The sequence below is a fragment of the Ranitomeya variabilis genome, chromosome 2 (assembly GCF_051348905.1).
Source record: "Ranitomeya variabilis isolate aRanVar5 chromosome 2, aRanVar5.hap1, whole genome shotgun sequence".
In the NCBI taxonomy this organism is placed as follows: Eukaryota; Metazoa; Chordata; class Amphibia; order Anura; family Dendrobatidae; genus Ranitomeya; species Ranitomeya variabilis.
In genome coordinates this window covers 407360-432699 of record NC_135233.1, presented here as the reverse complement: position 1 = coordinate 432699, position 25340 = coordinate 407360, and the positions used below count along the sequence as shown (strand labels likewise).

Genomic DNA, 25340 nt, shown 5'->3' with positions numbered 1-25340 from the left:
ATACCTACCGGGTTCTAAGAATGTTAAGGCAGATGCCCTTTCTAGGAGTTTTGACCCGGACTCTCCTGGTAATTCTGAACCCACAGGTATCCTTAGGGAGGGAGTAATTTTGTCGGCCGTTTCTCCTGATCTGCGGCGGTCCTTGCAAGAGTTTCAGGCGGATAGACCGGATCGTTGTCCGCCTGATAGACTGTTTGTTCCGGATGATTGGACCAGCAGAGTCATCTCTGAGGTACATTCTTCTGCATTGGCAGGTCATCCCGGAATTTTTGGTACCAGGGATTTGGTGGCAAGATCCTTCTGGTGGCCTTCTCTGTCACGAGATGTGCGAGTCTTTGTGCAGTCATGTGACGTTTGTGCTCGGGCCAAGTCTTGTAGTTCTCGGGCTAGCGGACTGCTGTTGCCCTTGCCTATTCCTAAGAGGCCTTGGACACACATCTCGATGGATTTTATTTCAGATCTGCCTGTTTCCCAGAAGATGTCTGTCATCTGGGTGGTCTGTGACCGTTTCTCTAAAATGGTCCATTTGGTTCCTCTGCCCAAGTTGCCTTCTTCTTCTGAGTTGGTTCCTCTGTTTTTTCAGAATGTTGTCCGATTGCACGGTATTCCTGAGAATATTGTTTCTGACAGAGGTACCCAATTTGTGTCTAGATTTTGGCGGGCATTCTGTGCTAGGATGGGCATAGATTTGTCTTTTTCGTCTGCTTTTCACCCTCAGACTAATGGCCAGACCGAGCGGACTAATCAGACCCTTGAGACATATCTGAGGTGTTTTGTCTCTGCTGACCAGGATGATTGGGTTGCTTTTTTGCCATTGGCAGAGTTCGCCCTCAATAATCGGGCCAGTTCTTCCACCTTGGTGTCCCCGTTTTTCTGTAATTCGGGGTTTCACCCTCGATTTTCCTCCGGTCAGGTGGAATCCTCGGATTGTCCTGGAGTGGATGCGGTGGTAGAGAGATTGCATCACATTTGGGGGCAGGTTATGGACAATTTGAAGTTGTCCCAGGAGAAGACTCAGCGTTTTGCCAACCGTCATCGTCGTGTTGGTTCTCGGCTTTGTGTTGGAGATTTAGTGTGGTTGTCTTCTCGTTTTGTCCCTATGAGGGTCTCTTCTCCTAAGTTTAAACCTCGGTTCATCGGCCCTTATAGAATATTGGAGATTCTTAATCCTGTTTCTTTCCGTTTGGACCTCCCTGCGTCCTTTTCCATTCATAACGTTTTTCATCGGTCGTTATTGCGCAGGTATGAGGTACCTGTTGTACCTTCAGTTGAGCCTCCTGCTCCGGTGTTGGTTGAGGGTGAGTTGGAGTACGTTGTGGAGAAAATTTTGGACTCTCGTGTTTCCAGACGGAAACTCCAGTATCTGGTCAACTGGAAGGGTTACGGCCAGGAGGATAATTCTTGGGTCAATGCATCTGATGTTCATGCTTCTGATCTTGTTCGTGCCTTCCATAGGGCTCATCCTGGTCGCCCTGGTGGATCTGGTGAGGGTTCGGTGCCCCCTCCTTGAGGGGGGGGTACTGTTGTGAATTTGGATTCTGGGCTCCCCCGGTGGCCGCTTGTGGAATTGGACTTGTCATCCTCTTTCCTGTTTCACCTGATTCCATCAGTAGTGGGTGTCGCTATTTAAGCTCATTTCTCTGGTGGTTTCTTGCCGGTCAACAATGTTATCTGATGCCTCTCAGTGCTTGTTCCTGCTTCAAGACTACTACTAGATAAGTTGGACTTTTGTCCATGTTTTGTTTTGCCTATTTGTTCCAGTTCACAGCTGAAGTTTTGTTACTGTGTCTGGAAAGCTCTCGTTGATCAGGGATTGCTACTCTGGCGTTATGAGTTAATGCCAGAGTTTAAGGTAATCTCTGGATGGTGTTTTGTTAGTGTTTTTCTGCTGACCATGAAAGTATACTATCTGTCTTCTGCTATCTAGTAAGCGGACCTCAAATTTGCTAAGACTATTTTCCTGCTGCGTTTGTTGTTTCATCTGAACTCACCGTCATTATATGTGGGGGGCTACTGTCTTCTTTGGAATATTTCTCTAGAGGTGAGCCAGGTCTTATATTTCCCTCTGCTAGCTATTTAGGTCTTAGGCCAGAGCTGGGCATCTAGCGATAAATAGGAAATGCTACCTGGCTATTTCTAGTTGCGCGGCAGGCTTAGTTCATGGTCAGTATAGTTCCATCTTCCGAGAGCTTGTCCCTCTATAGGCTTGCTATGATCTCTGCCTGCAGAGATCATGACATATATGTAACTATGTAACTATATTAGGGCAGCACGGTTCAGAGGTTAGCACTGCAGCCTTGCAGCGCTGGGGTCCTGGGTTCAAATCCCACCAAGGACAACATCTGCAATGTATGTTCTACCCATGTTTGCGTGGGTTTCCTCCAGGTACTCTGGTTTCCTCCCACATTTACAAAGACATACTGCTAGGGAATCTAGATTGTGAGCCCCATCGGGGACAGTGGCAATAATGTCTGTAAAGCACTGTAAAATTAATAGCGCTATATAAATGAGTGAAAATAAAAATAAATATTACCAGCATATAGGGACCAAATGATACCACATACAAGGAGAAATACTGCCACGCCGTGACCAGACCACAAATAAACACATAGTGCCCGAATACTACAATATTGATTATGCATACAAACTACAATACTAACAACACTGTTATTACCACCAGTGATAATGAACACAGTACCTCTGTATACAGTGTCAGTGTACAGGTAATACAGTGATCACCAGTGACATTATACACAGGAGCTCTGTATATAGTGTATAGTGTACAGGTAATACAGTGATCACCAGTGACATTATAAACAGGAGATCTGTATATAGTGTCAGTGTACAGGTAATACAGTGATCACCAGTGACAGTATACACAGGAGCTCTGTATATGGTGTATAGTGTACAGGTAATACAGTGACCACCAGTGACATTATACACAGGAGCTCTGTATATAGTGTACATGTAATACAGTGATCACCATCATTATACACAGGAGCTATGTATATAGTGTCAGTGTACAGGTAATGCAGTGATCACCAGTGACATTATACACAGGAGCTCTGTATATGGTGTATAGTTTACAGGTAATACAGGGATCACCGGTGACATTATACACAGGAGCTCTGTATATAGTGTCAGTGTACATATAATAGAGTGATCACCGATGACATTATACACAGGAGCTCTGTATATGGTGTATAGTGTACCGGTAATACAGTGATCAGCAATGACATTATACACAGGAGCTCTGTATATAGTGTCAGTGTACAGGTAATACAGGGATCACCAGTGACATTATACACAGGAGCTCTGTATATGGGGTCAGTGTACATATAATACAGTGACCACCAGTGACATTATACACAGGAGCTCTGTATATAGTGTATATGTAATACAGTGATCACCATCATTATACACAGGAGCTCTGTATATAGTGTCAGTGTACAGGTAATACAGTGATCACCAGAGACAGTATACACAGGAGCTCTGTATATGGTGTATAGTGTACAGGTAATACAGTGACCACCAGTGACATTATACACAGAAGCTCTGTATATAGTGTACATGTAATACAGTGATCACCATCATTATACACAGGAGCTATGTATATAGTGTCAGTGTACAGGTAATGCAGTGATCACCAGTGACATTATACACAGGAGCTCTGTATATGGTGTATAGTTTACAGGTAATACAGGGATCACCGGTGACATTATACACAGGAGCTCTGTATATAGTGTCAGTGTACATATAATACAGTGATCACCGATGACATTATACACAGGAGCTCTGTATATGGTGTATAGTGTACCGGTAATACAGTGATCAGCAATGACATTATACACAGGAGCTCTGTATATAGTGTCAGTGTACAGGTAATACAGGGATCACCAGTGACATTATACACAGGAGCTCTGTATATGGGGTCAGTGTACATATAATACAGTGATCACCAGTGACATTATACACAGGAGCTCTGTATATGGTGTATAGTGTACCGGTAATACAGTGATCAGCAATGACATTATACACAGGAGTTCTGTATATAGTGTATAGGTAATACAGTGATCACCAATGACATTATACACAGGAGCTCTGTATATAGTGTACAGGTAATACAGTGAGCACCGGTGACATTATACACAGGAGCTCTGTATATAGTGTATAGTGTATGGGTAATACAGTGATCACCGGTGACATTATACACAGGAGCTCTGTATACAGTTTATAGTGTACAGGTAATACAGTGATCACCAGTGACATTATACACAGGAGCTCTGTATATAGTGTCAGTGTACACATAATAGTGATCACCAGTGACATTATACAAAGGAGCTCTGTACGCAGTATACAGTTTATATTGTAAAAAAAAAAATCCGATAAGAAAAATGTACACAAGAACCAAAAATATAAAAAATGCAAATTTTATTGAAGAAAAAACACAAAAACAAAATTGCAAACATAATAGGCATTAAAAAGTAGGAAACCAAAATTTGGCGCAGGAACCCACCATGCTAACAAAAGAGGTACTACAAATAACCAAACGAACCAATATAATGCACATGATTAATCTATAAGTTTAATATAAAACATCTCTAAACATGGAAATACTCTGAAAAAGAGTTACCAATATAATGTGCAAATAGTTACCTCTGGTGGGTGCCAACGCCTGCCCCTACGCACGTTTTGGCAAATAGCCTTCTTCTTTTTTTCTTCTGTTTGCCGAAACGTGCGTAGGGGCGCTTGGTTTGCCACTTTTTAATGCCTATTATGTTTGCAATTTTGTTTTTGTGTTTTTTCTTCAATAAAATTAGCATTTTTTATATTTTTGGTTCTTGTGTACATTTTTCTTATCGGATTTTTTATGTGTTTTTGTACTGAACTGTTACTACGTCAATTGGTGGTTAAATAGGTTTTGGTATCATTTTGTATAATTAGATTTTTGTTTGGTATATGGATACCCCTATTTTATTGATTCAACCTTTTTGTCTTCAGTATATAGTGTAAGTGTACAAGCAACACACTGACTCACCGGTAACATCTGTAGTTGAAGTCTTTTTTCTTCATCCAGTGCAGACCGTCATTACTTCTTCCAGCAAAGACTCGTCTCTGCAGAAAATAACACAGTTAGCTATAGCTGATCGCTTCCAGAGCACATTCCCCACTATTTTCCTCAACTTCTATACTATGTCAGATGAAGAAAAAAAGACATAGTGCCACCCTGCACACTAGCAGGACCCCCTTTTGTTCTCCCCATGGAAGACAGTAAGCTCAAAAGTAAATTACAGCAGTAATAATGTCCCCTGATTGGCCCCTACAGTAATTATGTCCCCATTTGCCACCATAAACCAATAATGTATGTTCCTCATCCTGACCTCAATACAGAAATTATGTCACCTCAGTAATAATGTCCTCATCCTGGGCCCCTTTATTTAATGTCTCCATCTTGGACCCCAATATCCACCTTAATAAGGTCCCTATCATGGGCTCCTTCCACTAATAATGTCCTCATCCTGGGCCCCTTTATTTAATGTACCCTCCCTGGGCCCCTATGTCCGTCCTTATGGCCACTAGCTTGCTCAACTACAGAGGGGGGATTCTTCTCACCTTCTTGCGCTCCCCGGCATCCTCTTGTGGCTTCATATTCGGCGTGGTCGTTACAATGGCTGCTGACTGCAGCTGTGACAGGGCGCTCTGCTCTGTGACAGGCCGCGCGGTGACATCACATAGCAGTAACATTGAAAGGCCGCCGGCCTAACAGAGGCTGCAGGAGTCATTTAACAAAACTGCTATGTGACTTCAACACACGGCCTGTCACAGAGCAGAGCGCCCTGTCACAGCTGCAGCCGGCATTTATCTTGACATGCGTTGTCGCCAGGGTTGGCTCCCGGTTTTCATGGGCCTCGGGCGAAAGAGTATCAGTGGGCCCCTTTAACACATGTCATGATTCCTGGTGCACAGATAAAAAAACAGATATAGTTCAATATATAGGCCCCACACAGTGCGCCATACAGTATTATGGTCAACACATACTCCGCCATACTGTATTATGGCCAACCACATAGTCCACCATGCAGTATTATTGCCCCATATAATGCTCCTCCATACAGTATTTTTGGCCCCATATAATGCTCCTCAATACAGTATTATTGGCCCCATATAATGCTGCTTCATACAGTATTATGGGCACCTCATAGTCCTCCATACAGTATTATGGCCAACCACATAGTCCTCCATAAAGTATTATGGGCCCCATATAATGCTCCTCCATACAGCACATCATGGGCCCCCTGCTCCTACATACAGTATTGTGGGCCCCGTGCTCCTCCACACAGTATCATGGGCCCCGCTCCTCCATACAGTATTATGGGACCCCATTCCTTCACACAGTATTATGCCCCCTCCGCTCCTCCATACAGTATTATGGGACCCCCTGCTCCTTCCCACAGTATTATGGCCCCCCGCTCCTCCATACAGTATCATGGGAGCCCACTCCTCCACACAGTATCATGGGACCCCGCTCCTCCACACAGTATTATGGGACGTCGCTCCTCCACACAGTATTATGAACCCCGCTCCTCCACACAGTGCTGTGGGTCCCCCGCTCCTCCACACAGTATTATGGGATGCCGCACCGCTCCTCCACACAGTATTATGCCCCCCGCTCCTCCATACAGTATTATGCCCTCCGCTCCTCCATACAGTATTATGGGTCCCCCGCTCCTCTACACAGTATTACGCCCCCCAGCTCCTCCACACAGTATTATGCCCCCCGCTCCTCCACACAGTGCTGTGGGTCCCCCGCTCCTCCACACAGTATTATGGGATGCCGCACCGCTCCTCCACACAGTATTATGCCCCCCGCTCCTCCATAAAGTATTATGCCCTCCGCTCCTCCATACAGTATTATGGGTCCCCCGCTCCTCTACACAGTATTACGCCCCCCAGCTCCTCCACACAGTATTATGCCCCCCGCACAGTATTATGCCCCCTGCACAGTATTATGCCCCCCCCGCACAGTATTATGCCCCCCGCACAGTATTATGCCCCCCCGCACAGTATTATACCCCCCCGCACAGTATTATGCTTCCCCCCTGCTCCTCCATACATTACTATGGGCCCCATTCATAAAAAAAAGTAAAATCCTCACCTCTCCCGTTCCCACCGCAGGTCCGGTGCACTCAGCGTCTCTCCGGCTCTGCAACGCTCAGGACAGAGAGGCACAGAGAGACGTCACAGAGTCAGAGGACGCTGAAGACACTGCAGCTGCCACTGGAACGAGGAGAGGTGAGTATTAGAAGGGGGGCCTGATGCTGGCGCCGGGGAAGGGGCCCTGGTCGTGGCGGCGGTCGGCGCTGCCACGAGATTTAAAGGACCCACGTTTTTTTTTTTTCTTTTCTTCCTTCTCTCTGGGGCGGGGCCCACCGGGCATTTCACCGGTGTCCCGGTGGGCCAGTCCAACCCTGGGGGCGGCCATGGTTTTTGAGCCGTTCCTCAAGGTGCCTCCCATGACAAAACACCCTTCTCCTCCTGAACGCCACATGGTGCTATAATGGTGGCAGTTTTGGCGTCAGTTAGCAATTTAACAGTCTCTCAATAAAGCACAGTCTCTTAGGTGCACAAGACCCACTTCAATGGGTCGGTCCAACCTGTTCATGATGCCAAGTTGTAACACCCGCCAGGGCCGTGGGGTACTCGGTCCCGAGTCCGGTCACTATTAAAGGGGTAGTCATGGTGGCTGCGACCCAGTCCGTGGCCCTGGGTGCCCAAGTGAAAGCAAAAGTCTTTAAGAGGGATTTGGAGAAAGTTTGTGTTCGTGACGCCACGTGTGGTATTCGGTCAGAGGGGACCGACGCTGCTAAAAGGGGTCCTCTGGGATGATGTTATGGCAACTAAGATGGTATTACTTCCCACAGGTGAAGTGGGGTCCCCAGGGCTCCCGGTGTATAGATGAAGGTGGGGAGTGGTGTAGTAGCAAACAGAGGACACAGGTTTGCAGTCTCTTTACCTGGTTTACTGAAGACTTTAGGTAGCCGCAGTCCAGGGCACCAGATCAGGGGTACAGGCAGGGTCCGGCCGGCTTGGAAGCGAGTTCAGACTCCCCTTTACCAGATGTGCTTGATAAAGGTTTATACCGAAACGTCGCCGCAGTTGGCAGATTAAAGCTGTAAGTTTTTTCTTATCACTGACCGTTGTGGCGCTGTCCTCTTTTTTACATTATGGATTGGACTTTTTAGCTGGGCTGACCCCCTGGCAAGGACTTGCGTCCACAGGCCTAGGAAGGCTATAAGGGACATAGGGTGCGGTTTAACCTATTTTTTGGATTTGTTTAGTTAGCCGCAGTCCAGGGCACCAGATCAGGGGTACAGGCAGGGTCCGGCCGGCTTGGAAGCGAGTTCAGACTCCCCTTTACCAGATGGAGATAGAAGCCTTCCTATCAGCGCTGTGGTGTAGTCCCTTACTGCCTGCGGCTTCTGTAAAGGTCCTCACTGTTCTCTCTGTCCTCCTTAAAGGTGGGACACCAACCCGTATAACAGGTAGTATAAGCCTTTTTACAGGGTCTCTATCATGACCCGGGCTCTATGCGCCACTGTGTCTTCAGGTGTTATGGCGGACAGGTGACGTGTAGTCCAGCTGTCCTGCCAGTTTCTGCTGTGCCACTTGGAGTACGACGCAACCCGGTCTTCCGGCCACCGGTATCTGCGCTCTGCAAGGAGGTAGCTCAGACGCAGCTATTCTCCCCAGTTGTCACTCTCCTGTGCTCCCCTCTCCTGCAAACTCACTACAATGTGTTCTTCTTTCTGTGTTATCTCTATCCAGGAGCTGCATCACCCTCGTGGCTGCACGGCCCCTAACTTTCATTTCTGCCTCAGACTGCTCCAGTCTGCTGTCTGGCATTCTCTGACTAATTTTCTCTCCAGACCAGAATATACAGTTATATGAAAAAGTTTGGGCACCCCTATTAATCTTAAGCTTAATGTTTTATAAAAATTATTTTTTTTGCAACAGCTATTTCAGTTTCATATATCTAATAACTGTTCGACACAGTAATGTTTCTGCCTTGAAATGAGGTTTATTGTACTAACAGAAAATGTGCAATCTGCATTCAAACAAAATTTGACAGGTGCATAAGTATGGGCACCTCACCAGAAAAGTGACATTAATATTTAGTAGATCCTCCTTTTGCAAAAATAACAGCCTCTAGTCGCTCCCTGTAGCTTTTACTGAGTTCCTGGATCCTGGATGAAGGTATTTTTGACCATTCCTCTTTACAAAACAATTCCAGTTCAGTTAAGTGATGGTTGCCGAGCTGTTATGATCCCAGTGGTAGAGGATCTCTGATATTCCGGCAAGATAGCAAAAACATAAATACTGCTCTAGGGAGGTGGAAACTGGGCTAACCGCATACCTGATCCTAACACACACAACTAGAAGCAGCCAGTGAACGTGCCTACGTTGGTTCTAGACGTCTCGAGCCAGCCGGAGAACTGACTACCCCTAGAGGGAAAATAAGACCTCACTTGCCTCCAGAGAAATTGAACCCCAAAGATATAGAAAGCCCCCAACAAATAATAATGGTGAGGCAAGAGGAAAACACAAACGTAGAGATGAGCTAGATTCAGCAAAGTGAGGCCCACTAGTCTAGATAGACAGAAAATAGATAGTGGACTATGCGGTCAGCAGAAAACCCTACAAAAACATCCACGCTGAACATTCAAGAACCCCCACACCGACTGATGGTGCGGAGGGAGAATATCAGCCCCCTAGAGCTTCCAGCGAGCTAGAAAATAAAATATTAAGCAAGCTGGACAAAGACACAGAAAAATGCAAACGATCCAAATTATACAAAACGGACTTAGCTTTTCTTGCATGAGACAGACTGAAAGGAATCCGGAGGAGACCATATAGGTCTGGATACAACGATGCCAGGCAAGAGACTGAGTCCGGAGGAGACTTAAATAGGGAACACCCGCTGCTTAACGACACAGCTGGAGCTCAGGCCTGCAACAAGACATGCCTAACACAATACCGTTAGTGACCATCAGAGGGAGCCCAGAAACACAGTTCACAACAGTACCCCCCCCCTTGAGGAGGGGTCACCGAACCCTCACCAAGACCCCCAGGGCGATCAGGATGAGCAGCGTGAAAGGCATGAACCAAATCAGCCGCATGAACATCAGAGGCGACAACCCAGGAATTATCCTCCTGACCATAGCCTTTCCACTTAACTAAATACTGGAGTTTCCGTCTAGAGATACGAGAATCCAGAATCTTCTCCACCACGTACTCCAACTCGCCCTCAACCAAAACCGGGGCAGGAGGCTCAACAGCAGGAACCATAGGCACCACGTACCGCCGCAACAAGGACCTATGGAACACATTATGAATAGCAAATGACGCTGGAAGGTCCAAGCGAAAAGACACCGGGTTAAGGATTTCCAAAATCTTATAAGGACCGATAAAGCGAGGCTTGAACTTAGGAGAGGAGACTTTCAAAGGAACATGCCGAGAAGACAACCAAACCAAATCCCCAACACGAAGTCGGGGACCCACACCGCGGCGGCGGTTGGCAAAACGCTGGGCCTTGTCTTGTGACAATTTCAAATTGTCCACCACATGGTTCCACATCCGCTGCAATCTATCCACCACAGAATCAACCCCAGGACAGTCAGAAGGTTCAACCTGGCCCGAGGAGAAACGAGGATGAAAACCAGAGTTGCAGAAAAAGGGTGAAACCAAAGTGGCAGAACTAGCCCGATTATTAAGGGCAAACTCGGCCAGTGGCAAAAAGGTAACCCAGTCGTCCTGATCAGCAGAAACAAAACATCTCAAATAAGTCTCCAATGTCTGATTAGTTCGCTCGGTCTGGCCATTAGTCTGAGGATGAAAAGCCGACGAAAAAGACAAATCAATACCCATCTTAGAACAAAAGGATCGCCAGAATCTGGACACAAACTGGGATCCTCTGTCAGACACAATATTCTCAGGGATGCCGTGCAAACGAACCACATTCTGGAAGAACAAAGGGACCAAATCAGAGGATGAAGGCAACTTAGGCAAGGGCACCAAATGGACCATTTTAGAAAAATGATCGCACACCACCCAGATGACAGACATCTTCCGAGATACCGGAAGATCCGAAATGAAATCCATGGAAATGTGCGTCCAAGGCCTCTTCGGGATAGGCAAGGGCAAAAGCAACCCGCTGGCACGAGAACAGCAAGGCTTAGCCCGAGCACAAATCCCACAGGACTGCACAAAAGAACGCACATCCCGCGACAAGGAAGGCCACCAAAAGGACCTAGCCACCAAATCTCTGGTACCGAAAATCCCAGGATGTCCCGCCAACACTGAAGAATGAACCTCAGAAAAAACTCTGCTGGTCCATCTGTCAGGGACAAACAGTCTCTCTGGTGGGCAACGATCAGGCCTATCAGCCTGAAATTTCTGCAGCACTCGTCGCAAATCTGGGGAAATGGCAGACAAAATCACTCCCTCTCTGAGAATACCAGCCGGCTCCGAGACTCCCGGAGAGTCAGGCACAAAACTCCTAGAAAGTGCATCAGCCTTCACGTTCTTCGAACCAGGCAGGTACGAGACCACAAAGTCAAAACGGGAGAAAAACAACGACCAACAAGCCTGTCTAGGATTCAGGCGCTTGGCAGACTCGAGGTAAATCAGATTTTTATGATCAGTCAAGACCACCACACGATGTCTAGCTCCCTCGAGCCAATGTCGCCACTCCTCAAATGCCCACTTCATAGCCAACAACTCCCGATTACCAACATCATAGTTCCGCTCAGCAGGCGAAAATTTTCTTGAAAAGAAGGCGCATGGCTTCATCACGGAGCCATCAGAACTTTTTTGCGACAAAACAGCCCCTGCACCAATCTCAGAAGCATCAACTTCAACCTGGAAGGGAAGAGAGACATCCGGCTGGCACAAGACTGGCGCTGAAGTAAACCGACGCTTCAGCTCCCGAAAGGCCTCCACGGCCGCAGGAGACCAATTAGCAACATCAGAACCCTTCTTGGTCATATCCGTCAAAGGTTTAACCACGCTGGAAAAATTAGCGATAAAACGACGGTAAAAATTAGCAAAGCCCAAGAACTTCTGCAGGCTCTTAACAGACGTGGGCTGAGTCCAGTCATGAATGGCACGGACCTTGACTGGGTCCATCTCCACAGTAGAAGGGGAAAAAATAAAACCCAAAAAAGAAACCTTCTGTACCCCAAAGATACATTTTGAGCCCTTCACAAATAGAGCATTCTCCCGCAGAACCTGAAACACCATCCTGACCTGGTTCACATGGGACTCCCAATCATCAGAAAAAACCAAAATATCATCCAGATAAATAATCATAAATTTATCCAGATATTTCCGGAAGATGTCATGCATGAAGGACTGAAACACAGAAGGGGCATTCGATAATCCAAAAGGCATCACCAGGTACTCAAAATGACCCTCGGGCGTATTAAATGCCGTTTTCCATTCATCTCCCTGCTTTATGCGCACAAGGTTATACGCACCACGAAGATCTATCTTGGTGAACCAACTGGATCCCTTAATCCGAGCAAACAAATCAGACAACAATGGCAAAGGATACTGAAATTTAACCGTGATATCCCAGTGGTAGAGGATCTCTGATATTCCGGCAAGATAGCAAAAACATAAATACTGCTCTAGGGAGGTGGAAACTGGGCTAACCGCATACCTGATCCTAACACACACAACTAGAAGCAGCCGGTGAACGTGCCTACGTTGGTTCTAGACGTCTCGAGCCAGCCGGAGAACTGACTACCCCTAGAGGGAAAATAAGACCTCACTTGCCTCCAGAGAAATTGAACCCCAAAGATATAAAAAGCCCCCAACAAATAATAACGGTGAGGCAAGAGGAAAACACAAACGTAGAGATGAGCTAGATTCAGCAAAGTGAGGCCCACTAGTCTAGATAGACAGAAAATAGATAGTGGACTATGCGGTCAGCAGAAAACCCTACAAAAACATCCACGCTGAACATTCAAGAACCCCCACACCGACTGACGGTGCGGAGGGAGAATATCAGCCCCCTAGAGCTTCCAGCGAGCCAGAAAATCAAATATTAAGCAAGCTGGACAAAGACACAGAAAAATGCAAACGATCCAAATTATGCAAAACGGACTTAGCTTTTCTTGCATGAGACAGACTGAAAGGAATCCGGAGGAGACCATATAGGTCTGGATACAACGATGCCAGGCAAGAGACTGAGTCCGGAGGAGACTTAAATAGGGAACACCCGCTGCTTAACGACACAGCTGGAGCTCAGGCCTGCAACAAGACATGCCTAATACAATACTGTTAGTGACCACCAGAGGGAGCCCAGAAACACAGTTCACAACACCGAGCATGGACAGCCCTCTTCAAATGATCCCACAGATGTTCAATGATATTCAGGTCTGGGGACTGGGATGGCCATTCCAGAACAGTGTAATTGTTCCTCTGCATGAATGCCTGACTAGATTTGGAGCGGTGTTTTGGATCATTGTCTTGCTGAAAGATCCATCCCCTGCGAAACTTCAACTTTGTCACTGATTCATGAACATTATTGTCAAGAATCTGCTGATACTGAGAGGAATCCATGCATCCCTCAACCTTAACAAGATTCCCGGTGCCGGCATTGGCCACACAGCCCCAAAGCATGATGTAACCTCCACCAAATTTTACTGTGGGTAGCAAGTGTTCTTCTTGGAATGCTGTGTTTTTTGGCCGCCATGCATAACGCCTTTTTGTATGACCAAACAACTCAATCTTGGTTTCATCAGTCCACAGGACCTTCTTCCAAAAAGAAATTGGCTTCTCCAAATGTGCTTTTGCATACCTCAGCCGACTCTGTTTGTGGCGTGCTTGCAGAAACGGCTTCTTTCGCATCACTCTCCCATACAGCTTCTCCTTGTGCAAAGTGCGTTGTATAGTTGACCGATGCACAGTGACACCATCTGCAGCAAGTTGATGCTGCAGCTCTCTGAAGGTGGTCTGAGGATTGTCCTTGACTGATCTCACCATTCTTCTTCTCTGCCTTTCTGATGTTTTTCTTGGCCTGCCACTTCTGACCTTAACAAGAACTGTACCGGTGTTCTTCCATTTCCTTACTATGTTCCTCACAGTGGAAATTGACAGGTTAAATCTCTGAGACAGCTTTTTGTATCCTTCCCCTGAACAACTATGTTGAATTATCTTTGTTTTCAGATCATTTGACAGTTGTTTTGAGGAGCCCATGATGCCACTCTTCAGAGGAGATTCAAACAGGAGAACAACTTGCAAGTGGCCACTTTAAGTAGCTTTTCTCATGATTGCATACACCTGGCTATGAAGTTCAAAGCTCAATGAGGTGACAAAACAAAAAAAAGTGCTTTAGTAAGTCAGTAAAAAGTAGGTAGGAGTATTTAAAACAAGAAAATGATAAGGGTGCCCATACTTATGCACCTGTCAAATTTTGTTTGAACGCAGATTGCACATTTTCTGTTAGTACAAATAAACCTCATTTCAAGGCAGAAACATTACTGTGTCCAACAGTTATTAGATATATGAAACTGAAATAGCTGTTGCAAAAAAAAACTATTTTTATAAAATATTAAGCTTAAGATTAATAGGGGTGCCAAAACTTTTTCATATAACTGTATATAGGGGAGCCACTCATAAGCTGGATCAGAGCTCCCCCTTCTGGCCTGGAGTGTGAACATGTTGTATGCTCGTGTTTACCTGGCAAAGAAGATCTTCCCTCGCTTCCAAGCATGACATCACTCTCCCCGTGAGGAAAGCAATGCCACTGTGACAACCAGGACCCTGGGGTGTCACACTACCACGAGTGTGAAAGCATAACCAACATTCAAAAGTGACCAAAACATCTGCCAGAAAGCATTGGTACTGAGATGTGGTCTGTGGTCCCCACCTGCAGAACCACTCCTTTATTGAGGGTGTCTTGATAATTGCCAATAATTTCCATCTGTTGTCTATTCCATTTGTCTAACAGCATGTGAAATTGATTGTCAATCAGTGTTGCTTCCTAAGTTGACAGTTTGATTTCACAGAAGTTTGATTTACTTGGAGTTATATTCTGTTGTTTAAGTGTTCCCTTTATTTTTTTGAGAAGAGTATATTTATTTACCTAAAATACAGAGTAAATGTGTCGTCTGTAACTTTAACCCCTTTCTGACCTCGGACGGAATAGTACGTCCGAGGTCAGATCCCCCGTTTTGATGCAGGGCTCCGGCGGTGAGCCCGCATCAAAGCCGGGACGTGTCAGCTGTTTTGAACAGCTGACATGTGCCCGCAATAGCAGCGGGTGAAATCGCAATTCACCCACCGCTATTAACTAGTTAAATGCCGCTGTCAAACACTGACAGCGGCATTTAACCGGCGCTTCCGGCCGGAAATGATCGCATCGCCGACCCCCGTCACATGATCGGGGGTCGGCGATGCTTCAGTATTGTAACCATAGAGGTCCTGGAGACCTCTGTGGTTACTGATCCTGGATAGCTGTGAGCGCCCCCCTGCGGTCGGCGCTCATAGCACACCTGCAATTCTGCTGCATAGCAGCGATCTGATGATCGCTGCTATGTAGCTGGGCCGATCGCGTTGTGCCAGCTTCTAGCCTCCCATGGAGGCTATTGAAGCATGGCAAAAGTAACAAAAAAAAGTTGAAAAAAATGTGAAAAAAATAAAAAAAATATAAAAGTTTAAATCACCCCCCTTTCGCCCCGTTCAAAATAAATCAATAAAAAAATAATCAAACCTACACATATTTAGTATCGCCGCTTTCAGAATTGCCCGATCTATCAATAAAAAAAAGCATTAACCTGATCGCTAAACAGCGTAGCGAGAAAAAAAATTTGAAACCCCAGAATTACGATTCTTTGGTCGCCGCGACATTGCATTAAAATGCAATAACGGGCGATCAAAAGAATGTATCTGCACCGAAATGGTATCATTAAAAACGCCAGCTCAGCACGCAAAAAATAAGCCCTCACCCAACCCCAGATCACGAAAAATGGAGACGCTACGGGTATCGGAATATGGCACAATTTTTTTACTTTTTTTTTTAGCAAAGTTTGGAATTGTTTTTCACCACTTAGATAACAAATAACCTAGACATGTTAGGTGTCTATGAACTCGTAATGACCTGGAGAATCATAATGGCAGTTTTAGCATTTAGTGAACCTAGCAAAAAAGCCAAACAAAAAACAAGTGTGGGACTGCACTTTTTTTTGCAATTTCACCGCACTTGGAATTTTTTTCCTGTTTTCTAGTACACGACATGGTAAAACCAATGATGTCGTTCAAAAGTACAACTCGTCCCACAAAAAATAAGCCCTCACATGGCCATATGGACTGAAGAATAAAAAGTTATGGCTCTGGGAAGGAGGGGAGCGAAAAACGAACACGGAAAAGCAGAAAATCCCAAGGTCATGAAGGGGTTAAGCAAGTTGATGTTGAAATGATATCTTAAAAAACCTACTGTTCACAATATCAGTAATTTTGACCAGGGGTGCCCAGACTTTTACAGTGGCACATTGTATGTATAGGAGCAGTGAATGCAGGTTGTATTTCTCTGTGATATGACACTTTCTGTTCCCATAGGTACCCGACCAGGAAAGAATGCTGTTGTCTCCAGTTTAGACTGCCTGTCCAGCATTGTGGAGAGAATCTCTACAGAAAATCTTAACTGTTCTGTAGTCCCTGCTCTGGAAATGGGATCTGAAGGTAGTCCATGCTCTCCTCTCGATGGGGAGACGCTAAGCGACACGACAGTCAGCATTCCCTCCCCAAATGGTTGCACTCAGATACTTGCAGACAGAAGCACGTCAATCTACCAGACCTTATAAGACTAGAGAAGACCAAGGATTGTGGGCGCCATCACTATTACTTTTCAGGTTTGTGTTGATTTTCAGTTGATGGTGACATGAACTTTCTCATCCTTCTGGTTCTAGTCTGGTAGGATCACAAGAAACGATGGACTTTTCAGGGGCCAAGGCCCCTGTCATGTTCTCCAGCTTTTACCCTGCTTCTGTCTGCACTGTGGGGGGACATAGCACTGAGCAAGGCCACAGACATGTGTGGACCACTTTTATAACATTTTCTATTTGTAATGTACATAAGAGTTGTCTCCAGATATTTAATGTCTCCGAATTGTGTCGAGTTACATATGTGTTATATATTTATATGGTGTGAATGCCGCGGACGTTTCCAATACTGTTCTAAATAAAGATCCCTATTTATACACCATGGAATGTCCGTACAAAGCGCGACCATAACAAGCTGATGGATGAAATCCTATCCAACCGCACAGGGACGTTTGTCACAAATCATGTATCCAGCAGACAAAACGTGAAAGATCCAGAAATAAGGTGATGGATTATGAGTAGAGATGGGTGGACCCCTGGATGTTCAGGTCCGGCTGGTTCAGCTGAACAATTAAAAAAAAAAGACAGCCACGGTTCCCCTGTATTTTTGATAACCAGCCAGCAAAACTGACAGCTGCGGGCTACAACCCTCAGCTGTCAGCTTTAGCAAGGTTGGTTATCAAGAATTGAGGGGTCCCCACACGATTTATTTAAATTAGAGATGATGAGGGCATGGACTAGGGTTTTTGCAGATTCTTGGTTGAGGAATGAACGGATTCGTGAAATATTTTTGAGTTGAAGTCGGCAGGAAGTGGAAAGGGCTTGGATATGTGGTTTGAAGGAGAGATCAGCGTCAAGGATTACCCCGAGGCAGCGAGCTTGTGGGACTGGGGAGAGTGGGCAGCCATTTACTGTAATGGATAGGTTCGTTGGGGGGGTCGCGTGAGATGGGGGAAAGATGATGAATTCTGTTTTGTCCATGTTAAGTTTGAGAAATCGAGCGGAGAAGAAGGATGAAATAGTGGACAGACATTGAGGGATTCTGGTTAGTAGGGAGGTGATATCTGGTCCAGAGATGTAGATCTGTGTGTCGTCATCATAAAGGTGATACTGAAAGCCATGAGATTCTATGAGCTGTCCCAGGCCAAAGGTGTAAATGGAGAAGAGCAGGGGCCCAAGGACTGAGCCTTGTGGGACTCCGACAGATAGGGGGGCGAGGTGAGGAGGTGGTGTGTGAGTGGGAGACGCTGAATGTCCGGTCTGTTAGGTATGATGAGATCCAGGATAGGGCCAAGTCTGTGATGCCAAGGGATGAGAGCGTCTGTAATAATAGGGAATGGTCCACAGTGTCAAAGGCAGCCGACAGGTCGAGGAGGAGGAGAACGGAGTAGTGTCGCTTGCTCTTGGCGGTTAAGAGGTCATTGGTGACCTTAGTTAGGGCAGTTTCAGTGGAATGGTGTGACCGGAAGCCAGATTGTAAGCGGTCAAAGAGGGAGCAAGAAGAGAGATGGGAGGACAGTTCAAGGTAGACGTGTTGTTCCAGTAGTTTGGAGGCATAGGGGAGAAGTGATATAGGGCGATAGCTAGATACAGAGGATGGGTCAAGAGAGGGCTTTTTGAGGATAGGTGTGATGGAGGCATGTTTAATGCTTGAGGGGAAAACACCAGTTGTTAGTGATAGGTTGAAGAGATGGGTTAGGGTTGGGATGAAGATTGTGGTGAGGTTTGGGATGAGGTGGGATGGGAGCGGGTCAAGTGCACAGGTGGTGAGATGCGATCTTGAGAGTAGAGTGGCGAGTTGATCTTCTGTAATAGTGGAGAAGTTGGTTTTGGAGGTGGAGGGTAGGGAAGTTGGGAGGAAGGGCTCTGGGGCTTGTTGACCAAAACTGTCTCTGATGTTATCAATCTTCTGCTTGAAGAATGAGGCAAAGTCTTCAGCGGAGATAAGTGGGGAGGGAGGAGGTGCTGGGGGACGGAGGAGAGAATTGAAGGTGCTGAAGGGTTGTGAGACAGGGAGCATATGAGAGATGAGAAGTAGGTTTGTTTTGCTGTGGCGAGTGTGGTCTTGAAAGTAGTGAGGGACTGTTTGAATGCGATGAAGTGGTCGTTGGAGTGGGATCTTTTCCATCTGCGCTCAGCAGCCCTGGAAGCTCGCCTCAGTTCTTTGGTCAGGCTGGTGTGCCAGGGCTGTCTGTTGATTTTGCGAGCTTTGGTATGTGTAAGTGGGGCAGCAGATTCCAAAGCTATAGCTATTGTGGTGTTATATAGAGTGGCAGCGTCATCCGCATTGTGTATGGAACTTATGTCTGTGAGAGGGAGGAGGGATTCAGAGAATGAATGTAGGTCAAGATGTTTAAGATTTCTGCGAGGGTGTGAAAGTTTGTGGGGTGGGGATTGTAGACATGGAGTGGAGAGAGATGAGAATGTGAGAAGGTTGTATTATCAGCTGATTTAGGGAGATTGTCACGAACTTAGTCAAGAACTTGCAGCTCTGTGGCGCCATCTTACCCTTCTGGCCAATAAGGGTATTGACAGAGGATAAGAAAATGAGCGCAGCTGCTCTAATTTATGTTGAATATTGCGGCATGTAATGTATATACCACCGGTTTCTGATAGGAACATATATATTCCCCGATTCAGTCACCCTCAAGTCCCCAATACCACATAAATATGAAAATAATGCTGCCACCACCGACCTCTTATAGGTGGATCAGACACTCATTTAGTAGCATAAAGAATTTGCTCGGAGTACGTAGCGGATCGCTCATAGAACAAGAAGAACGAAGCTGGCAAATTTATAATTTTACTCTGGAAGAATCATCAGTGTTTACAAAAGATACAAATGATATTACAAAAGACACAAAATACAAATATGTACAAACAGTTATGAAATAAAATGGGATAAAAATAAGAAACTCACTAAATCTCAGTCACAGGTTGTTAGGGCTAGCGGAACGCACCGAGTAAAAATAGATGTTTATTATAAATGGTGCGTTCGCAGCCCGGGGACCACCGTGCAGGAGAACCTGCTGCTAGTGAATGGTGGCACTGTTTCGCGGTATAGACTAGCTCTGTTACCTCACAGAGCAGCCGTGAGAGGAAAGCAGTGCGCCCTGTTAGCCTCACAGGAGCGCAAGCTTGCTGGCGAACTGATAGCAGTCAGTGGTTATGCACATGCAGCGCCCCAGAGTCCTGGTCGTTGCAGTACTGTTGCTCCGCCGCTAAGGGGGGCTATGGTACGTCTGATGGCACTGAAGGAGTTCATCTGACCAGGTATCACAGACACCAATACATTTCACAGACTGGCCTCCAGGGGGAGCTAAGGGCACTATGCATTAGGCCACTCCTCACAATCTGGTAAAACTGGGGGTTGGATAGAAAGTGAGATCAGAAAGCTGACTGGGTTGGAACCAGGCAACACCTTGTGGCAGAGGGTGTTGTAGGGGAAGATTCGGAGGGGTCCCTGTCAGGGGTGGGATCCTGACAGAGGCCTAGCAACCAGAGAGAACGTTACGGGACCGCGCCTGCACTTGATCGCGGCAGTGCCCTAAGAAAGGACAAGAAGCGAGGTATATTGTGCTGAGTGAGAAACGAGATCAACGCAACAAGGAGAAACACCAGTAGGAGTCGTGCTGTAAGATCGAGGCAACATTCTACTGAGGCGCATAGCCGGTGGCCGGAACGCCGAGGAGGTATTAGGCTCCAAGCAATACTTCAAACCTACGGCAGGACAGTCAGCTATAGGCGGGCTGTCTCACACCAATCACCTATGAAGACATGGGGGGCACACTAGGAGAAGGGCGACACTAGGGTCCAGGAAGAGCTCCGAGCCTACCCGTCATACGGGTGCGTCCTAGCCATATCATCTGGGGGACGAAGAAGAAGAACATCAGAATCCAGTTGTGAGGGAACACGAGAAACAGACACAACAGTTGTGGGGACTATCCCGTAAGCACAGCAGGGGAGGACCACAACACACAAGCGCTAGAAGGTAGGCACAGATTTCCACCTGCAAAGGGAACTCTGGAGGTGCCATCGGACCGGCCGGACTTGCGCAGCCTGGTTAACCGTATTCCGGACTGAGGATCCTGAAGCCTTCAGTAAAGAGGTAAAGAGACTGCAACCTGGTGTCCTCGTTATTGACCGCGACCGGCACTACCACCACCATCCACACCTTTCATTGGGCGCCCCTCAGCAGGGTCACGGACCGGGTCTAGCCACCGTTACAACCCCAGAGCAGAGACTCAGAGGCCCGGTACCGGGTACCCCTCGGCCCTGCGGCAGTGGGGGCGCTACACACACATACAATCTCCTCACCGGAGAAGCCGGTATTCTAGGGGCTTATTTCAGCCGGGTCCCTGAACACATTCATGCATAACCATACTGGCGCAAAGCACATATTTGAATTGATACTAGCACATGGCCGTGCGGCCATGCGAGCCTTTTATAGCTGAAGCACGAACAAGACCTTCCTAGAAGGACCAATGAGAAGCTGCCACAAAGCCTGAGCACTTTCAGGACCTTCCAGGAGAACCAATGGCCTTTGCTGCAGTATCTAAGCATGTGACCCTGGATCTCCAATGAGAGATCTTACCCTGGGCATGCTCAGAAGGAGAAAAGCGGGACTTGGTCTCAAAAGCGTCTGCTCGCCGCTGCCCAGCACTGGCTTCAATGGCAGAAGCTGGAAAAGCAGCAGTAACTCTTTGCACAGAGTCAGACTGAGCGAGACACTGGGACCGACGTCTCCACTGAGCAGACTCCACTGCGGCAGGAGAAGAATGGGAGACCGCAGTGGAGATGGACCGAGATTCCCCATGTGCAGAGGCGGGAACTCGACCCCTAACACCCCCCCAGTAGGGCCCCCCCTCCTTGGACCTCACTACGCTCGAAGGCAGCAATGAGCTGCGGAGCCCGAATGTGCTCAGCAGGCTCCCAGGACCTGTCCTCAGGACCATAACCCTTCCAGTCCACCAAATAAAATTTTTTGCCACGTACCACCTTGTAGCCCAAAATAGTGTTCACCTCGTAATCGTCCGTAGACGAACCCGATGTCCCGGCAGATGACTCTGAAAACCGAGACATGTATACGGGTTTCAAGAGGAACACATGAAAGGTGTCGGTGATACCCAAGCGTGGTGGAAGGGCTAAACGGTAGACCACAGGGTTAACCTGTTCGAGGACCTTGAAGGGACCCAAGTAGCGAGGTGCAAGCTTACTGGACTCAACTCGCAGCCTGATGTTACGGGCGGAGAGCCACACCAAGTCGCCAGGAGCAAAAGTCGGAGCGGGGCGCCGATGTGCAATCGGCGGAGGACCTCATTCTCTCCTTGGAGGCCCGAATGGCATCCTGAGTGCAGTCCCAAATATCCCGTGCCTCCACAGCCCAGTCTGCGACCCTGGAGTCAGCGGAAGACACGGGCATAGGCACAGGTACCCACGGATGCTGACCATAGTTAAGGAGGAATGGGGTTTGTCCAGTGGAATCGGCTACGGCGTTGTTCAGCGCAAACTCCGCCCACGGTAGCAAGGATGCCCAGTCATCCTGCCTGGCTGAAACAAAATGTCGCAGATATGTGACCAAGGTCTGGTTGGCCCTCTCTACCAACCCATTCGTCTCGGGATGATATGCTGAAGAGAGATTCAACTCAATGCTGAGAAGACGACAGAGCTCTCTCCAGAACCGAGACGCAAACTGGGGACCCCGGTCACTGACAGTTTTGTTCGGCATACCGTGTAGGCGGAAAATGTGCTTAATAAACAATGCTGCCAAGGCCCGTGCAGAAGGTAGCTGTGGAAGCGGCACCAAATGCACCATCTTAGAAAAATGATCGGTGATAACCCAAATGATGGTACAGCCACGAGACTTGGGCAAACCCACCACAAAGTCCATCACGACCATCTCCCAGGGCCTGTCCGCCACCGGCAAGGGATAGAGTAACCCAGCTGACCGTTGTCGAGGAGACTTATTTTTGGCGCAGGAGACACATGCCCAAACATAATCTCCGACGTCACGGACCATATGTGGCCACCAGTACGTCGTAGCCAGCAGTTCAGATGTCCTCTTTGTCCCAAAGTGTCCACCCACTCTGGACGAATGAGCCCAAGAGAGAACCTCCGGTCGCAAATTGATAGGAACAAAAGTCTTGCCCGGAGGCACAGACTCTAGCGAAACCGGAGCTACGGTTCTCAGACTCTCTGAAGGGACAATAAGCCGAGGCTCCTCTTCCTCCTCCTCAGTTGACACAATGGAGCGAGAGAGAGCGTCAGCACGAATGTTTTCTCCCCGGCGAGATAATGGAGAGTGAAGTGGAACCGGGAGAAGAACAAGGACCATCTGGCCTGACGAGAATTCAGCCGCTGAGCTGTACGCAAATAAACCAAATTTTTGTGGTCCGTGAAGACTTGGAAGGGAAACCGAGCTCCCTCCAAGAGATGTCTCCACTCCGAAAAGGCCAACTTCATTGCTAGCAACTCCCTATCCCCGATGGAATAATTTCTCTCCGCTGGTGTGAAGGTCTTTGAGAAGAAGAAGCATGGATGCTTCGGACCTTGAGCATCCTTTTGATAGAGGACTGCTCTGGCACCAACGGATGAGGCATCCACCTCCATTAAGAATGGCTTATCCACATCGGGACGATGTAAGACGGGAGCGCTTGCAAAATTAGTCTTTATAGAAGTGAAGGCCTTGGAGACCTCTTCCGACCACAATTTGGGATTCGCCCCCTTCTTGGTGAGGGATACCAAGGGAGCTACCAAAGTTGAGAAGTGGGGAATGAACTGGCGATAGTAATTTATGAACCCCATAAAGCGCTGCACCGCTTTAAGAGAATGGGGTCCTTGCCAGTCCATCACAGCCTGTAGTTTGGCAGGATCCATAGCCAATCCCTGGGCGGAGATGATATAGCCCAGGAAAGGTAAAGACTCCTGCTCAAACACACACTTCTCCAACTTTGCATAGAGGGAATTCGCCCGTAAGAGTTCGAAGACTCTGCCAACATCTCTCCGGTGGGAGTCAATATCTGGAGAGAAGATGAGAATATCATCCATATAGACTACGACCGAGGTGGAAAGCATATCCCGGAAGATATCGTTGACAAAGTCCTGAAAAACGGCCGGGGCATTACAGAGCCCGAAGGGCATCACCAGATATTCATAGTGCCCATCCCTGGTATAAAAAGCCATTTTCCATTCGTCCCCCTCACGGATGCGAATCAGGTTGTAGGCACCCCGCAGATCTAGTTTGGTGAATACCCTTGCTCCCCTTAACCTGTCAAAGAGCTCAGAAATCAGGGGCAACGGGTACTTATTTTTAATGGTGATGGCATTAAGAGACCCCTGTAATCGATGCAAGGACGTAATTCCCCATTCTTCTGTACGAAGAAGAATCCCGCCCCTGCAGGAGACACTGACTTCCTAATGAACCCTCTTGCCAAATTCTCCTGGATGTATTGAGACATAGCCTCTGTCTCAGGGAGAGAGAGGGGATATACCCTTCCCAGAGGAGGTTCAGCTCCAGGCAAGAGATCAATAGGACAGTCATAGGGGCTATGAGGTGGAAGAGTTTCTGCAGCCCTTTTGGAGAAAACATCAGCATAGCACCAATAGCACTTGGGAAGAGAAGAAAGATCTGCGGGTATCTCAGTGGTGGAAACCTGAACGCACTCTTTCGCACATCTGCCCTTACATGATTCACTCCAACCCAATATCCTCCCAGAGGTCCACTCAATATCTGGGGAGTGGAAACGGAGCCAGGGTATTCCCAGCAGAATTTCGTCCATTCCCTCGGGAAGGACAAGAAGGGAAATAACCTCCTGGTGGGAAGGGGACATGGATAACGTGAAAGGGACAGTCTGGTGTGTGATTTGTGTGGGAAGTGTTGACCCATTCACTACTCTAACAGTCACCAGTTTGGCGAGAATCACCTGAGGTACTGCATGGCGCAGAGCAAAAGCAGAGGACATGAAATTCCCCTCCACTCCTGAGTCCACACAAAGCTCGACTCTGAGAGAATATGAGCCTAACGTGATTGTCCCTTTAAAGGACAACTTGGAGGAAAATGCCGCTGTATCTAGTGAACCTCCTCCAATGGTTACTAGACGCGATTGTTCTCCTGACCGCCGTGGACATTTATTGGCATAATGTCCTATTTGTTGGCAATTTTTACAAACCACGGGTACCCGAGCGGCCCGGGACTTAGGTCCCGCTCGAGAAACCTCCATGGCCTCATGGGAGTCGGACACCTGAACGGAAGTTTCTAGAGGTCTGGCGAAGGTGGGAGCCAGCCGAAACCTCTGCCTACACTGGGTCCGCTCTAACGTCCGCTCGTTAAAACGGAGGTCGATGCGGGTAGACATAGTAATGAGCTCCTCCAGTGTGGTGGGAATCTCCCTGGTGGCCAAGGCGTCCTTCACATGGTCTGCCAGTCCTTTCCAAAATACCGGAATAAGGACTTTA

General features: G+C 47.4%; 1 protein-coding gene across 2 annotated transcripts in view; it reads left to right on the top strand.

Annotated features, from left to right (window-relative positions):
* The window catches only part of MYOD1 (myogenic differentiation 1), a 314317-nt gene that overhangs the window by 216031 nt on the left and 72946 nt on the right, over positions 1-25340 (top strand). Inside the window, exon 3 of one of the 2 annotated variants that reach the window (XM_077281843.1) lies at positions 16624-16916. In XM_077281843.1, the coding sequence (XP_077137958.1) occupies positions 16624-16868 (245 nt within the window). In that variant the 3' untranslated portion in view covers positions 16869-16916. Of the gene's footprint in view, positions 1-16623; positions 17481-25340 lie in introns of those variants that run through there. The other variant, XM_077281842.1, reaches the window with a different exon arrangement.